The 18,497-nt window shown below is 39.7% G+C and overlaps 1 protein-coding gene across 1 annotated transcript in view; it reads left to right on the forward strand.

The window, feature by feature from the left end:
- The window catches only part of KLHL4 (kelch like family member 4), a 36,842-nt gene that overhangs the window by 12,088 nt on the left and 6,257 nt on the right, over positions 1-18,497 (forward strand). Inside the window, exons 2-8 of the mRNA XM_085060707.1 lie at positions 7,510-7,680; positions 8,113-8,249; positions 8,744-8,940; positions 11,756-11,968; positions 13,016-13,202; positions 16,245-16,469; positions 18,302-18,464. Of these exons, the coding sequence (XP_084916833.1) occupies positions 7,510-7,680; positions 8,113-8,249; positions 8,744-8,940; positions 11,756-11,968; positions 13,016-13,202; positions 16,245-16,469; positions 18,302-18,464 (1,293 nt within the window). The remainder of the gene's footprint in view (positions 1-7,509; positions 7,681-8,112; positions 8,250-8,743; positions 8,941-11,755; positions 11,969-13,015; positions 13,203-16,244; positions 16,470-18,301; positions 18,465-18,497) is intronic.

Raw genomic sequence — 18,497 nt, forward strand, 5'->3', positions numbered from 1 at the left:
CCCTGGCTTGCTGGAGCAAGTTATCTCTATTATCTGCCCAGACAAATGCCAAGTCCCTAATGGCATCAAGGGAACAGGTTTTATTAAGATGTTGTCAGAAACAGTGTTAAATACACTTGATACTGTCAAATAAAAGCAGAGCTATTGTTCTGTCTGTAAAGGTTGTGAAGATAATTCTCTCTCTGTGTTACAAAGGTGCTGTGCACTCATGAACAGAGCTTTCCACACTGAGCAATTCCTTCCTTTTCTGAGCAATCCCAGGAGATACTCAGTGGATGTTAATTTGTGACATTAGCAGCACTGTACATAAAAATAACTCATAAAATATTTCTCAGCTAATTAAAAGTGAAAATCAGTGACCAAAGGTAAGAACAGGTGCTAAAGCACAACAGTCTACGTAATTTATAATGTTAAAAATTCCTTCCAGTAAATATGAAAGGGCATTCACTGTATGCTGGTTTGATTGTAGTGACTTGAAAGAAAATGCTCTCAACTGAGCCAGAAATGAATACAGCAAGCAGGTTAAGTTATTGAAATTCCTTTCCAGCCTCAGGTCTGAGTTATGTTTTCTGACACAGAAGCTCAGAAGATAACAACTGGCTGGAGAATACTTTGATGTCAGGATAGCTGTACCTCTGAACACACAGAAATATTTAGCTGTAGCAGAGGGAAACACTCTCAGGGTATAATTGCACAATTAGGAGGAGGAAAGAATTGATCACAGATAAATTTATGTGGCTTGCAAAACCTTCAAACAGAATAGAAAACTTCAGCTTAACTCTCATCTGTGCTTTCTATCTGTGATGCTGCCCAGACCCTTATACACATCCTCTCTCACTCTTTTCTAATAAATCTGTAATTATCACAGGTCACTCTGGATAAATAGGGTAAAAATCACATTTTTTTCCCCCATTGCAGTAGTGTTTAGCCTTGAATAAGGTGTCTAGCAATTTCTGCTCACTGGAGGTGCAACCACTTCACATTTGGGGTTTTTTTATACTTTTATCTCCCTTTGTCCCACTTTTCCCAGTGAAAAGGGATAGCATAAAGCAGGTCTTCTTCCCCTCCATCTCTCCCATCAGGAGTCTTTCTGCAAAGTGCTTAATGACGTAAGAAACATGGAGTTAATTAGTTTCATCTGGCAATAGTTTTTCTTGGAATGAAAACCAGTTTTTTGTGCCATTGGCCTGTATTTTGTTTTCTATGTCCTCTAAAGAAAAATGCCACAGGCCCAGCTCCAGCATGAAGCCATTATTTTTCATTTTGTACATTCTGACAGCTTGAAATAGTGCTACATCATGCCTTCTGGTCACATCATTTTTTTGTTCTTTAGAAAGATTATCACATGCTGCAAGGAAGTTGAGCAAGAAATACTCAGCCTCGCTGAGTTTCTCCTTCATGACTTTTAATTTCCCTCCAACACAATATTGTACCAGAAATGGGAGTTTGGAAATCATGCTTTGCAGTGACCACTTGGCATTATCAGAACAAAGGGGAATTTTAAGGTGATAATTCACATAAGTCCTATCATTTCACCTGAAAGGTTTCACTCAGTTATTCTTACATAATGTAAAAGAATACAGTGTTAATTCCCCTGGAGGATAATGGTCTTGAATGGTGGTTTAAACTGGCATTAATTGATTTGTCTGAGATACTCACTTCAGCCCTGAATAATGACATATATCTATTAAAAAAACCACTCAGGCTGTACAGGCAGTGTTCTCTCCAGGCTGGTTAGATATTGCTGCAGCTCCAATTTCTAGGGAAGCATCTCATGCTGCAGAAATAAGTGTTCTCAAGTCATGCATTAGAATGTTTACAGCAAAGTTTCATGTTCAGATTAATCTGAGGCAGGAGGAGAATCATTAGAACTCCTATATACATAAGATTGTTCAATTTCTTAATTATCTGCATAAAACAAACAGTGAGCATAAAAGTCTTCTGTAGACACAAGATGCCAATAGAGGAATGCATTAAGCTTTGAACAGTAGAAAAAGCAGAAAAAGATCAACAACCAAGGGAGTTCACACAGTAATCTGCAGAGACTGAGAAATAATGGTTTTGTAATTAGCCCCCTCTGTTTAAAAAAATGAATAAAAAATATGATTTCCGGAGGGAAACAGCATACTGAGGTGAGTTTGGATTGACTCATCTCTGTACCACAAAATCACCATGTGGCCACAGCTGACAGAAAGCACAGAGGGCTCTGCAGTTTGGGTTCAGCCTCAGTTTTCCAGTGGAATTACCCCAAAAAATACATTCTTTACACTCCTAGGGGAATTCAAAATATCATAACCCAAGTTGATCCTGACAGGAATCACGATGACATCTGTCTGTATGTTGCCTGTCTGGGGGAAGAGCAGAACTCCCAGCAGCTGCAGTGGTTTCAGTGTTTTGCTGGAGCTCCTGCAGTTAATGAGATGCACATTTACACTTGTAATCCCAAATGGGAAAAGTTATTTTAACTAACGCCGACTGAGAGAAGTGGCAGGTTTATGTTAATACTAGCAATAAAAAACTTGCTGAAAACAGGCAGTTTCAAGAGCTCCAAGTTCTAAAGGAATTGCTAGAGCTTTCAGTTTAGTTGGGAAGTCAGGAGTTTCTCATTAAGTGAAATAAATGATAATTTTTAATTACCTATTCCTTCATTTGCCACGTCATTTTCTATCATTGGCACAACCTCATGCTAATGTTGCAATCTCAGCAGTCATCAACATATAGTAAAATTTCCCTGCTCTTTTAGGTCAAACGTTCTCCCCCATGCCCTAAAAACTTCTCACTGCAAAGAGTGAAAAATAAAGGATACAACTGCAGTAAAAACTTCAAGACAGAGGCTGGGACAGTTACTGAGGTTGTATAATTTCATAGTATCAATTAATACAAGTCCCTCAACGTTATCATTGTTTTATCTGTGTTCAGAAATGGCTCCCCACCTGAAATATTTTTATTTCTCAGCCAGCTGCTGAGGTTTATCTGGGACAGATTGTGATTTCTGTAGGAAAACAGAGAGAAGCTCAGAGCTCACAGCTGCACAGGGCAGAGCTGGCTGAGGCCAAGGGGCTGAACTGCACTTCTCGTAAATAAGCAAAAATAAATGAGAGGAGAGAGAAATGATGAGCTGCACTGTAAATATTGCTGCACAAACAAAGGGAATTGATGGAGCTGCAGTTTTGCCTCAGCCTTGCCACAGGCACAGCACAGAGCTGAGGTCACTCTGAGCTCCCAGCCCTGATGGAGCCCATGGGATGCTGGTGACTCTCACTGGTACCCAGTTTGCTGCTGGTGGGATTGACAGTGCAGAGGGAAAGACTCCCAAAATCAGTTTGTGACACCAAGAGCTGAACTGTGACTTGACTAAACTGAGTTTCACAAATATCACAAACAGCAGGTTAAATAGCTATATTCAACTAATACTCAAGAAGAGAAGTGGCCACTACAAAAACATAACTAATAGCCTATCAGCAAAATTAAAATACTCTGATAAATCACCTTGTTTTCATGCAATATTATGCTTCTAAGCTTCCTTATCATCAGGTTTACTTTCTGGTTTTGGCCACACGGAATGAGGTTTAACAAAACAGTGAATTTTAAAAAGACATGGCAAATAAATGGCATTTAGGGGTTATCACATTCTAATTAAATAATGAGGAAATTTGAATTTATCCTTTATATACTGATTAATGAAGAGTGCTCTGCTGATTAATGTGAAGAGTACTTCATTATGACAGGAAATAAATTTAACTTATTCAGAAATGTAAAGAATTGTAGGCCTGGAATGAATCACAAAACTCATGACATCAATTCTGATGACAGAAAAGACAAAATTTGACCTCCACACACCATTTTTCAGTCCCACCCTGCTTAGGATGCAGTATAATCTCACTGTTACCTGTCATTTCCTCCCTTGTGTTTCATTCAGGTAATTATTTTAACACAGGTATCAGCAGCTGTTTGAAAAGTACAAATTTCCCTAAAGCTCAGCGAGGACAAGGGCAGATATACCTCTCTGAATTTAAATTCCCTTCCCAAAAGCTTTGTGGCTCGCTATCAGATATCCATGTGAAAATTAAACCATGATTTTGTGCAATAAAACCATGGAACACCATCAGGAGCTGGATTTGCCTGGGATGCTTTCAGCACCTTGTCTGCCTTTGGAGCTGAATCCCTGCTGGATTTCAAGCATGGCTAAACAAGTTATTCATATCTCTTATATTTATTACACTTTAAACATGCCATCCCAGCTCGATTTTGAAAATGTCATGTGGAATAGTGTCAGAAGTCATCCGAAAGGCGAGATGACTTCTGACAACTGATGTTTTTCTCCCAGTAAGCTTTGGTATCTTGGAAAAAAGGGATGAAATACAATGTTGTGACATGATTCATTCTGACCAGCCATGCTGGCTGGTATTTATGTCCTTCTTATCATCCAGACTCTTAATGCTTTTTGATTATTTCTTCAAGTTTTCAGCTTATATTGTCTGCTTCAAAATCCCATGTTTCTTTTTAAAAATGGGACCATATTTACACTGTCCTTCACAAATCCCTACAGGAAAACTCTGGAATTATTTCGCTTGGCTCTCTACCTGAAATGAAGCTCACAGAACTCAGTGGCTTTGGAATAATTTAACTACAGGTTTCTCTCTCCAGGCTAATCCACATTTTAAGCCATTGTTACAAATGCTGATGGTGTCACCACAGCTCCTTGTCCCACTGAACACCAACACAAAGATGACATTTAACAGTTTGGGCTCCTGATTCTTCAGAGCAATTCATTGGTGATTCTCCATCGTGACTAATGCCCTTTTGGAAACTTTTATTCCTGCGTATTCAGATTTTGTTTGTCCACACTTGTGCACATTTTACAGGAATCAACCTTTATCTGCTCCCTGCCTCCTTTCTGAGGTTGTTCACATGATTCCTGAGTCCATCCATCCCACCCAGGGCAGGATCTTGTAGGATTTGGTGTTCCCACCGCTCATTTGGAGCTCCTTTCCCATCTCTGTGCTCCACCCTCAGCATTCTCTGCAAAAATTCCACATTAAACCCCAGGGTGCTTTTACTGACTCCTTGCTTTAGCATATTTTGATCTCTGGCTCCTTGTAGTTCACCATTACCCACTGCAATATTCCACAGGTCAATATTTGAATCCAACAGGCACACACTAAGGAAAATATATAAATATTTATCTTGGAATTTAATTTCCCCCCTCCATGATATATCTACCATTTTGAATCAGCTGCTGGAGATAAACCAGAAATTATAAAATTAATATTAATGGAGAACTTTCTCTTGCTTCCAGTATTTTGCAGTCTCTGAAGACCTTTGCCTTTGAAATAATTCATTATATTAGTGGTATTTCTGCTGTAGTTAAATGTGACTGCACAAAACTGGTGAAAAAAGTACCCAGAGTAAATTAAATTATTAGACTTTCACTCCCTTGGACACGATTCTCTAACCACAAATAAATACACACTATGGGGAATTATTTATTTCACACAACCAGAACTGGCTGTTTACAATAGGGATGGTTGAGTATTATTTGAGTTTTTTTTCTGCAAATGTCAAGGCTGAGTGCAATGTACTTAGATACAACACTTAGAGTGGATATAATGAATCTGATAAAAAGATTTTTTTTCCAAATATAATTTTCTGAGAAACATTAAAGGAAGCTTAAGAGGTAAATAACAAAACATTGCAGAGTATGAATTTGGCATCCAATAGCTGATACAAAACTAATGAGCATATAATCCAATTTTGCAGCTTCGTAATTTTTAATGAAGCATTGAAAGAAAACAAATAAGAAAGTGGAATCATTAAACACACTGAGACAAATTCATTTTTCTAAGTCATAAGCTACAAAGGAAACACATTAGAGGTGAACTTGGTTATTCCCTTTTTCTTTAAAATTAAACTAAAGTACGCTAAAATGGATTGGAAATTAGGAGAGAAACATTTCACAGAGGGGACAGAAAACTCCTGTGTCTCAATTCAATACTACATTATAATTTGATTTTTAATTATTTCCCTTGAATTCTATTAGCTATGTAATGAGGTATCATCTTTGCAAATGTATGATCTAACATCTCTATTTTCAGATATTGCCGATTCAACCTGACTTACTCATTTTTATTTCTCTGTTTTCTGAACTGGATGTTAAATGGTGGATGTAATCCAATATTCTGCTAAATTTAATATGCTAATTTCATGAAGAGATCCTATTTCTCCTAATCATTTATGAATTTGCATTAACAATATCAAAGACAGCCAGTATATTTAGTCAACCAGCTGTTACTGTTTCCTGGTTGGGCTTGAAAATTTAAAAAAAAAACAGGTGAATTACATTCTAACAAAATATGATATTAAACTGAGAAAATGTTTTTCTAAACAATCTTTGGCTAAAGTGGTGTTAAGTACTGCAGCATTTTCAAGCTATGTGATGTACATTTATATCAACAAATACATTATTATTTTACTAAAAGCAGATAAATAGAAAAATAAATGCTTTCCTAAAAATATGTCAAAAAGGTGTTTCAATCTGCAACACAGTTCTTACTAAAAGGCTTTGAGGAATGATTTGAAAAAACAACATCATTTTTTTATAAGTGGCTAACAGAAATCTGGAGTGGGAGGAATATATTTATATTGCACATTTCCATGAAAGGCAGAGAAATTAATTTGTCTCTGTTATTTGCATTCAGATTCTTAAGGCCATGTAATGTACAGGAGCTTTTAATTGGGCAATTCCTCCAGAATTATATGGTGCTCATTAAATTGTCTTCAGATTCATTCCCATGGAGTCATGTAATTTAATGGACAAAGAAAGAAGAGATCAGAAATAAGACCTAAAGATGTAATACCCAACATTTCATACCAAGAGGTATTTTAGCTACTAGTATCACAAGAAAATAGGGGTTTTTTTAAGTATTCTGTTTATGAATGCTGGGGAGGCTGCATTTATGCTGTCAGAGCAAACAGTGCATCCACTCCAAACTGGTGGAGTAGGCAAACCAGCAGCACCACCTACTACAGACAGCTGTAGTAAATGCAGTTTCTGTGCAGCCTTGTGAATGAAAACTTCCAGACAGCAGAGAGAAAGAGCTGGCAGAAGGCATGGTAAGACCACGACTGTGGGACATTTATAATTTTAGGAATTCCTGTGCTGCCTTTGAACAAAAATCAATGTCATCAATAACAATAAATGTCGCTGTTGAGCCGCTAGCAGAGAAGAAATCCCGAATTCTCAGCATGGCATAGAAAAGAGACCTTTATTATTTTGATTCCAACCTATATAGACTTTTCAGAGGTCACCCAGATTGGTAAGTCAGAAACCTCCCCCTAGGCCTGCTTGGCCAGGCCTGAACTGTCCAAATCTCGAGACACTGCTTCCACAACATCCAAACTTTATCTTTGTTTATAAAACACAGAGGAAAGTTCCCATGGGAAAGACCTGTGCTAGCCACAGATAAAGCATTTTCAAGGCTGCGTTCATCACTGCCTCTGTCCATGCAGGCTGTCCACCACCAGCAGCTCCCTGGGGATGAGCACCAATGGCTCTGACGAGTATTTCCAGTCCACCAACCACGCTGAGCAAACCTTCCGCAAAATGGAGAATTACCTGCAGCAGCAGCAGCTCTGTGATGTGCTCCTCATCGCTGGGGACCAGAAGATTCCAGCCCACAGGTACAGCTCCCTGTCTATGCCTGAAATTTCCAAGTGTTGCCTTGATTTATGAATGCCTTGGTTGGTTGTGAATGAACAGTTAATTAGGGCTTCAGGTAATGTGGGATAAAATTACGTGATCAACGCTTCATATCTATTATTTTTAATAGAATGAAATTCAAATTAAAACCACTGACATTGTCCATCCTCTCTTCTTGCTGCTGTCAAACTGTAGCAAGATCAGCGAAGAAAATCTGCCCAAATAAGCACTCTGGGAGAAAATTAGATTACTAATTACTCCTTTAACTTCACTGCTCGCTGCTGTTAAGATTTGAATCCTATGCTAATTGTTTCCATTGTACACTCTATTTATAACCCAATAATAGTGGATTTTATGCCTGGCACTGGGATAATGAAGTAATTTTGTGTCCTGCTCCCACTCCCCACGCCCAGGCTGGTTCTGAGCGCAGTGTCTGATTACTTTGCTGCCATGTTCACCAGCGATGTGAGGGAAGCCAAGCAGGAGGAGATCAAGATGGAAGGCGTGGATCCTGAGGCTCTGAAAGCTCTGGTTCGCTATGCCTACACAGGTAACTCTGCCCCAAGCACTGCTATTCCCCAGCTTTTTGTGGTAAAGTTCGCTTTATAAAAACATTATGTCTATTTTTATTAACTAACACATGAATTTTCATAGTTCGGGTTGGAAGGGTGCTTTAAAAACATCCCCAAACATCTCCATCTCTCTGACACTTTCCACTAGACCAGGTTACTCAGAGCCTTGTTTTGGGAAAGGTTTGTCCCTAATCACAATCTTATTTTTATTTTTTTTTTTCATCCAAATCACATCTAACGCTGTAAAAGTTCCAATAAAAATGTTCCAATCACTGTATTCAAAATCCACCAAATCTTTACAAGTCTGTTAAAACACATGTTCAAATAATCCTTCAGCAAGAAAGGAAAATGAATTTGTGAACTGCAGGACATCTCAGAGAAAAATCAATGAGTGACCAACTTTTGAACGATGAAAATAAAAGCAAAATGACTTAAAACTTTAATTTTTTCCTCCTGAATGAAACCTGCCCAGGTATCCTCGAGCTGAAGGAAGACACAATAGAGAGTTTGCTGGCTGCTGCATGCCTGCTGCAGCTCTCCCAGGTGATCGAGGTGTGCTGCAACTTCCTGATGAAGCAGCTGCACCCTTCCAACTGCCTGGGAATTCGCTCCTTCGGGGACGCCCAGGGCTGCACGGAGCTCCTCAAGGTGGCTCACACCTACACCATGGTAAGGGCAACAGCTGCCTTTCAGCCACTGTTACATGGATAAATATCCACTTCTGTTGTTCCCCGTTTCAGAGTTATGCCTTGCAGAATGACATCCTCAGTAAAATTAAATTTGCAGTGCGAGTGGTACTTATTCCTGCCAAAAATTGTGATAGGGCTTTAGCATGGCTCATGCCCAGAGACAAACAGCATAGGCCATTTTCACACCCTTGATTCCACACAAAGAAAATCCTAAAGCTGATTTTAAGGTGAGACACACACAAAAAGAGTCAAAATAACATATTGGAAAGATTTGGAATGCTAAAAAGAAGCACGTCGCTGACTGGAACATAATCCTGCTCTGGCTGGAAGCAAGAAATGAATATTCAGAGCGTGGGAAACAGAGAAGCCAGATAACTTGCTGTGAAACCAAATTGAGGGATAAATATTCAGGGCAACAAGATGTGTTATCACAGCTTTAAACACAAAAAGAATAGCAAACTGCTACAGCTAAATAGATATAAAAAGAACTACTTGTTAGGAGACACATGGCAGCCTTATAGTTGAAATATGAGTGGAGGATGTCAGTTTAGAGGCTTCATGATGCTGAGAACACTCCAGCTAGGGATTGTGGATGTCCACCTGCTGAAATAAGGGAGAGTGGCATTGCAGATTGAGGGCACTGCTGGTGCTCCTTCCTGTCACTGTAATGAATGGTTTGCTCAGCAGCAATTTACATTCTCTTTATATTTCAAAGTTTGAAACAGGGTGTTGAAGGTAGAGGTTTGCTCAGCCTGTGTAAAATAGAGCTGTTACTGGTGCTGCACACCAAAATCAGAAAATCCCCCCTCTGCTGTGGTCTCTTTCCTCCCACCAGTCTGAGCACATGGGGGGCTTCAAGCGTTTAAAATTATGGTTCAGATTTCTGCAAAACTGAAATAAAATCATAATATTAGACATGATTTTATGACATGAAGAGAGCCCTCTTTGTTTATATATATTTTTTAACCATTTGAATCCTCCAGTCTTTCCCAGGAGTGAAACCTTTACTATATTTTGAAACCATGTGTCACAGAGTTGACAGCTGAGTCATTAAGAGCTGTCTGACATGAAGGATCATGATGACTCTATGACAGTCAGCAGCACTGCGAGTAATTTTTATACTATTTTCCTTGAAAATAACTTCTATCACCTCTAGAAGCAGCTGCTGTTCTGTGCATGGGACAGACTGAAGATGCAGCCATGGAACAGGACCTGGTGAACCATAAACAATCCACCACGTTTGCAGCTCCCAAAAGCTCAGAGAGAGAAGGGGAAATCTGCACCTCTGAAATAAACTTAGAGGAAATTTAGTTTCAAACCCTCGAAGTGATATTACAATAACCATTGGAGAATAAGAGATCACAACAATGCAGAAACACATGAGAGTTGTGGAAAGGGATAAACAAATAATTTGGGTTTGTTTCATGCTAGCCTCAACCACTTGAAAATGTGTGACTTAGGGGAAAGACCAGAAAGTTGTCCTGTAAATCCAGAGACCATGACATGTTGAGAAGATGTGCTGTAAACACCAGATCCATCCCATAAAACCAGACACAATGGAGAACTTCCCCTTCAGTGCTTTGGCCACCGGTGCAAATTAACAGTTTCCTGCCTGGTATCTTTTGGTGCAGATAGAGCTCATTCTGATAAACAACTCGGGCTATATTTGTTACTAGAAGTGGTCTGGCCTTCCTGTCCCTGTTCTCTGAATGTCACGAATATTAAGGCAGGATATGCATAACAGACCAAAGTTGACATCTCCTTTAATCACTGATACTTCTGTGTTTGCATCCTGGCTACATTTGAAAAGAGTTACAGAAAGTGAAGAAAATCCCAAAACAAAAAATACAATATCAGTTACTAAAATTCTTTCACCTTCACTATTTCAATCTGGTTCCCAAAGAAGATATATTAATTCCAGGTATGGAATTAGAAATTATATTTCAAATTCCTACATGGATTCCTCTTTGCGAGAAACATAATTCCTTATCCCTCTTCACCAAATTTCTTCTTGCCTTTGGACTTAGATAAGGAAATAGGCAATATATATTGATATCAACTCTGATATTGTTGTACTCAACTGTGCACTATATTTTTCTACTGAAAAATAATTCTATGAAAGACTCCAGAGATTTAATGCATATGATTGTGTCTGGAACTGGGGAGTTTTAATATAGCAGTACCAAAAAGACTGAGACACCTTTGTTGGAACTTTTCCAACTTTGCATTGCCCAAATAGTGCTGCTAGAAAAGATAGCTGAATTTCCTTTGCTTTATTTCCTTGCCCCAATAGCAGAATCATATGGCCAGCAGCTGGCACTGCTCATGGCAAGAAGATTGGAAGGTTTCAGTGTAATTGGCTCAAAACCTTTCCATCTGCAGCAGAAGGGACACAGTTTATTTGAATGCTCGTTTGGCATTTTTAAATGCACATTATATCTTCAAATAGAATTTCTATTAAGCCACAGTGTTAAAATCACACTGATGAACAAAAGTGCCAGTGGCAAATCCCTAAGCCAGGACAGGCTGAAAAGAAGCCAGACAAAGACAACTGCAACATGATGGTGTGGAGATGAACTTTATTCTTCAGTTCTGCAAGAGTAAGGCAGCAAAAAGCAACCAAAATCTCCCTTAAATGGTAGAGGGACATCCAGTGATCTTTAGAATATCTGCAGCGTTTCCCCATACTGTGAAACAAAACAGGAACAAAATATTCACAAAGCCTACATTATCTAAGAAAAACTATTTCTATGTGTGAAAATCATCAGCGCATTGAAATCTTCTTTTATTTTTAGGAGCACTTCATAGAGGTAATAAAAAACCAGGAATTTCTTTTGCTCCCAGCTAATGAAATTGCCAAGCTCTTGTCCAGCGACGACATCAACGTGCCAGATGAAGAAGCCATTTTCCAGGCCCTGATGCTGTGGGTGAAGCACGATTTGGAAAACCGCCAGAGAGACCTGGGGATGCTTCTGTCCTACATCAGACTGCCCCTGCTGCCTCCCCAGGTGGGAATGGCAGGGGAAAACCGGGAATTCTAGCAGCTGAAATGCTTGTCTTGGTCAGCCTGCAGGCAGAGAGAAGAGTGCTGTGGAAAGGTTCTGGTTTGGATTGGAGATTTTTGGTATTTTTAAATCCATCTTATTTTTTCAAACTATATAGTATAAATCTCCATTGTTTTTAAACACAGATGAAAAGAAATCCCCCAGTGCCTGTATAATTACTAGGCTCAGAATTACCTCTAAACAATGTCAGGGTATTCCAAATGCCAAGTGTTTCTTTGTTGGGTTGTAAGAGCTCCTCTAATAGCACAGCAATTTAGATACCATGCAAAGGTATTTGTGTAGGTTTACCAAACTGCAGGACAGATAAGCCATGATGCTTATTTCTTTATTTCTTTTCTTATTTCTTTCTTGCCATAAAAGGCAGATAAATACAAAAAGGCCTAAATTATGGCTGACAATTCTGAGCACTGACATTATTTGTCCCTTAACTCTGAAAGAGACGATTCACCCATGAAGTTCCAGAGCTGGACATCCTGTTTTATGGCAAGGTGGCACTGCTATGTATCACAGAAAAATCTTTATCACAATTGTATATAGAATATCAAGACCATCAGTTGGGACACTTCATTGATCTATGCAACTGATGCTGCAAATATTCTACCTGGGATAAATATAAAAGCATTATACACACTTAAATACATTTAATATTTTCTAATATTCCCAGAGATGCCCAGTACTCTGTGTTAGATTTGCTCACTCACATCAGAAGGAGTTTTGCATTCAGAAGGTGCAGTGCTACATTTCTGATTTTAAACTTTTTTAAAAGTTAAAAGAAAGAGGTAGGAAAAAATTAAGCAAAGCCATATTTATAGATTTTTTTTCCTCCACCTTTATAAAGTTTTAATTGCATTAAAACAGTATTTCCAGCAAAGCTCAAGTGCACAGTGAACTTAAATTTTTTGTTTGTAGCTACAAATACTTTAATTATAAATGTACAGGCAATTTTAACGATGTAGATGTATATAAAAATCATCTCTTTTCACTTTTTAGCTCTTGGCTGATCTAGAAAACAGCCCAATGTTTGCAGATGACCTCGAGTGTCAGAAGCTCCTCATGGAGGCCATGAAGTACCACCTGCTGCCCGAGAGACGCTCCATGATGCAGAGCCCCAGAACCAAACCCAGGAAATCCACTGTGGGTGCTCTGTATGCTGTGGGAGGTATGGATGCCACTAAAGGTAAGCCCAGAAATTAATTGGATTGTATTAATTAATTGTATTGCAAAAACCCAGGGAATAGATGACAATTATTTAAATATTTCCCATAGGAAAGCATCAATTTAGGGATGAAAAAGAAGAAAAAGCAATCACAGGACAGAATCCTGTGTGTCAGACATTATTTTTTTCGTGCCAGAATAATATTTGTAAACAATCTACCTATGTGGAGTCTGATTCAGAGGGTGATTTTAAAATTAAACTTGGTACTAATCATTGCAAAAAATAGTTGACTTTACAAACCACAAGAGAAAGTAAATAGTCAAAATATTTCAAGATTTGTTTCATGTTGAACCTTGTGGTCTTTATTCTGACAAAGTAAGAAAGCTAAGATTTTAAAGAAGAAAAGTAAAACCAAAAAACCACACTGAACTAGGGAGAACTCTTACCTAATGCTCATCAATCCTTATTCTAACATTATTATAACATTTCAGGTGGAAAGATTTGCATTTTTCATGCCTGCAGCCTTTTTTCAGGACTTCACACACAATATTTTTTTTCAGTTTTGCAGTCAAAAGTTAATTAATATAAACATATTCCAGCTTCTATTATTTGATTTTCAAAACTGCAATCAGGTTACACCTTTAAACATTGCACTATTCTATTTAGGAGGCAGAATATTAAATCATTTTCTACAGGAACCTCAACTTCAAACCCACACCTTGGAGCCAGAGAACTCTAATTAGTTTAAAGTCTAGCGACTTGCTGCACAGAATTACTTTTAGCTGTGTGAGTTCACTTTTAATGGAATCACAAAGAAGATAATCCATTTCATGGTTTACAAAAAGCTGCTGACGACTGATTTTTCCCCATATGAGAGACCTTGCAGAGCTACCTCCCTATCTCTGTGCAATCAAATCAAGTGCAGAATGCACATTCATCCCCAGCACAACATGAAAACACTCATTCCTAGGACAATTTAGCAAATTGGAGTTAAACTGCTGCAATTAAGTAGATTCATTAGCGATACTGAGTATTTATGAGTTATATCAGACAACGATGAATCCAAGGTAATCTTTAAGCTATCTTCCCCTAAAATGAGAATACAATTTTCCAATAAGCTTTTCCCAGTAAAGGTTATGCAAAGAAAGGGTTATTTCAGTCAACATCTGCACGTCCTGTTGGTGCCTCTCTTACTTCTTTCCTTGGAATGAAGCCAATTGTTTGAACTTTTGCCTTTTGATGGGTAAGGAGAGCAGCATTTCCGCTCCTCCCTGCTGTCCTCCACAGCTCTGACTCAGCCTGAGCCTGGGCTGGGCTGGGGAAGAAAGGAAAAAGCACTAGGGGACCAAGATGCACTGGAGGAACAGCTCTGAGAGAGGAGCAGCTCCCACCTTTGGCAACGACACACTGTGATAAAGGCAGGTTTGGCGTCTCAGGCAATGCCAGGTTTGGCTCTGTGCTTATCTCAGGTGGAATAGGAAGTCAAATCTCAAATTCAAATGATCAAAAGAAGATCAAAGAGGTACTTTTGGGCCAGAATTTTGACAAACATGAATGCGCCTCCACCGCGTTAACTTTTGCGTGTTTCAAATCTTCCAGCCTCTGTAAGAATTCCAGCCCACGGGGTATGTCTGAACACACTGAAACCTGACTGCCTTTTCCCTGTGTTTTAGTGAGTGTGAGAGATTTCCTTTGAAGTGAAGAACTTTGGGGCACTCACATATTAGCATAGAATAAATGAGAAAGAATCAAAGCAGAGGGAAGCAAACACACTAACAAGATGGAAAGAACAGGCAAAGAAATCCAGCTGCTCCCAATAAAGGGGAGAAAGTAGATTTTCTGTCTTTTATTGCAGATGGAGCCAGTGGTTTCTTTCCCAGCTTATGCCTGAGGAAAACACACAGATAAAAGATAGCATGAGATAAACTCTTATTTCAGTAAATTTCTGGTGTACATCAGGTGATTGCTAACAGATCTCTAAACCAAATCCTACCTTTCTTTTCTGCTTTATTGCATGGCTGTTTTCCTGCTGCAAAAAGAATTCTTAGCCACAAACCTCCCGTTGTTATCTTCAAAACACTTCTTGCCTAATCTCAAATCCCAGTCAAGGTACAAGAAATAAGCTCTGTTTGCCTCATCTGGTTGCCTTCGACTGAGCTGAATTTGAGCTCCAGGGTGCACTGGATGTGGAATGGCAATTCTGCCTTGGATCTTACTGAGCCATGCCCTGGCTGTGCTTATCAGCTCTCAGAGGAGCAATTAAGGCTCCTGAGCGATGATGGGAGACTGTGCATGGAGAAGTGGCAGGGCTGAGCTGCAGAGAGCTCCTGCCTTATGAAGAGTTTCAGGGAAAATGTTGCTGGAGGTCCAGTGACCTGAAAAAATGGGAAATGTGGCTGCTGTGTTACAGCAGAGCAGCAGCTATTGCAGGGCAGCTGCACAGGTGAACCTCAGGGAAGAGAGCTGTGGGAACCAGGTGTGTACTTACACACAGCCCAGGCTACTGCCTGACCCCAGCACCAATGAGAAAATATCCAAAGGATTGCTGGAGATGCATGCCCAGTTCCTCAGACATCACTAATTATCACTAATGCTTTAGGTACTAACGTGGTTAAAGAGTAGATTATTATCACTAATGCTTTAGGCACTAACGTGGTTAAAGAGTAGATTATTATCACTAATGCTTTAGGCACTAACACAGTTAAAGAGTAGATTGTTGGGAGGCACCAGATTTACAATGAATATAAAGAAATCCCAAAAAACCCACAAGCTTTCTACCCTCATGGTAGTTAAACAACAGATTTAACTTGTCCCCAGAATTTGCAGTGCTACAAAAATTGCCACAATTTAATTCCCCATCTTCTTGACCGCAGTATATTTTTATAGATTTCCCAACCATGTATGCAATTATTGCAGCTTTCTCACTAGGGTCACATGAGAACTGAAGCTCCCAGGGAGCCACAGTGAAATTTCACCCCCAGATTTTCAATATTTCACAATTTAATTGTTTTGCACTGACTGCTGGGTACTGCCCCCTCCCATGGCTGTCTCTGTTTTTGACAGGAACCACCACAATCGAGAAATACGACCTCAGGACCAACAGCTGGATCCAAATCGGAACCATGAACGGCCGGCGGCTGCAGTTTGGGGTGGCAGTGATTGACAACAAACTCTACATTGTGGGGGGAAGGGATGGGCTGAAAACATCCAACATTGTCGAGTGCTTCAACCCCATCACCAAGGCTTGGACTGTGATGCCCCCAATGTCCACTCACAGACATGGCCTGGGTAAGAGGGGCTCTGCCTCTGCCAGCACCTCACTGCACACAGATGGGTTTGGATTGACACAAACTCCGCTGGGAGAGCTTTTAACAGCTTTTGATAAGACATTTTTCAGTTATAGACTTACCTATTTCCATAATTTTATGATTTTATTAGGGTTCACCTAGCTAGAACTGGTATTCCAGAGTTAGTTTTCTCATAGAAAATTCCAAAATTTAAGATATAGTGAAAATAATCTGCTCTTGACATGATTTAATGGCCAAGAGATATATTTACAATACAATAACAACCTGATTTTAGTATTTTTTAATAAATGATGAGTTATGCCCAGAGGTGTCAATCACCTCTGTAATTCAAATCAGGGCATTACCCACACTGAAGAAAACAGTGTGTGGAAATAAGTACAACTTCCCCAGTTTTAATGTAATTACAAGAAATTTTACTGAGCTCTGCCATGACTTAACATCTATGGGTTTTTTACTGCAAAATAATTCTTAATATTATTCACAGCGAACGAATAATATGGATATGAAATCTAGAATTTATTTCTGTGACTATAAAAAATAAGGCTGAGTTTACCATTGAGTAGACTGTAACAGAAGGAATATGATGATTTTTGAACAATTTACACATCCCAGGTCTTATGAAAAGCTGGCTTCTCTTAAGTTACAGAAACAGGTATTGCTTGAAATCATTGGGAACATCCAATGACATGGAATATTTTTATTTTTATGAATAATAGAGGAAGACTGATCCAGAATTATTTGGTAAACCACTGTGGTCTATGTCAGTTTCTCCACTGCTTGGGGGGGAAAGGGTAGTGTTTTTACCAGACAGAGCACAAAATCTGTGAACCCAAATTCCAGTAGGTGGCAAAGGGAAAGAAGACAAAACAGATGAAGTGATTTTCACTGAAATCTTTATAATTACTGACTGGAGGGGCATAATTCTCCCCAACATGTAGGTCACAGCCATAAACCTGAGTGCCCAAAGTTGGGCTTCTCTCTGTGCATCAGCCTGGTTTGCACAGCTGCTCTATACTTCCAGCCCCTATTACCTTCAGGGAGACTCTGAAAAAGCTGTCACTTTTGTAGAAATCAGGCCATGTATATTTAGGCCTGAAAGACAGATTTAGACAACTTTGAAGCAGCTGGATTGAAACATTTTGCCTCACCTAACAAAGGGAGCAAAGAGCAGCAGCAGCTCTCAAAGGGGAGACACCACAGCCCTTCTCTGGAGCAGCACAATGGCGAAGGATTTGTCCACACAGAGCTTTGCAGTGACAGCCAAATTCGCTCTCCTGTGCCTCAAGGGCAGCAGATAGCAGTCAGCTCTTACCCAAAAGGCATTAAAATGTTGTGGTGGTTGAGCTGGGAAGGACAGCCAGCTACCCACCCAGCCAGGCTTGATGCTGGCAGCACTACAGAGCTTCAGCTGGCTCACAATGAGGAGAGGTTGTTGGTTTGGGCGTATTTTTCATTGCCTCACTCGTGTTTTGCCTTTCTTTAGGAGAATAACATAATTTCCCATTTAGGGGCTCAAATTTGTTTCAGAGCAAGGTCAGCAGAAGTGAAAGAGATAAAAGTCCAAGAAAAGAACATCAGGACTAAAGCAGCTTTCCTCTAATCTTTTGGCAAAAGATAATGGCTATTTAGAAGAACACTGTGCATGAAGTGTTTGCTTCTCTTTGCTCGTTCTGCCAAATGCAAAGGCAGCTTTCAGATGGTTTAACACCAACCGAAATTGCTTATCTGAGTACAGGGAATTAAAGTATGAAATGAATACCCTCCCGGTCACCTAAACGAGGAGATAATTTGTCCCTAATTCCACCTCTCCAGGAGTAGCCATGCTTGAAGGCCCCATGTATGCAGTTGGAGGCCACGATGGGTGGAGTTACCTGAACACGGTGGAGCGCTGGGACCCGCAGGCGCGGCAGTGGAACTACGTGGCCAGCATGTCCACCCCGCGCAGCACCGTCGGGGTCGCCGCGCTCAACAGCAAGTATGTCAACAGGAAAACCTTTTTTGGGGCTTT

Source organism: Lichenostomus cassidix, chromosome 4A (genome assembly GCF_008360975.1).
Source record: "Lichenostomus cassidix isolate B80296 chromosome 4A, HeHo_3.0, whole genome shotgun sequence".
Classification (NCBI taxonomy): Eukaryota; Metazoa; Chordata; class Aves; order Passeriformes; family Meliphagidae; genus Lichenostomus; species Lichenostomus cassidix.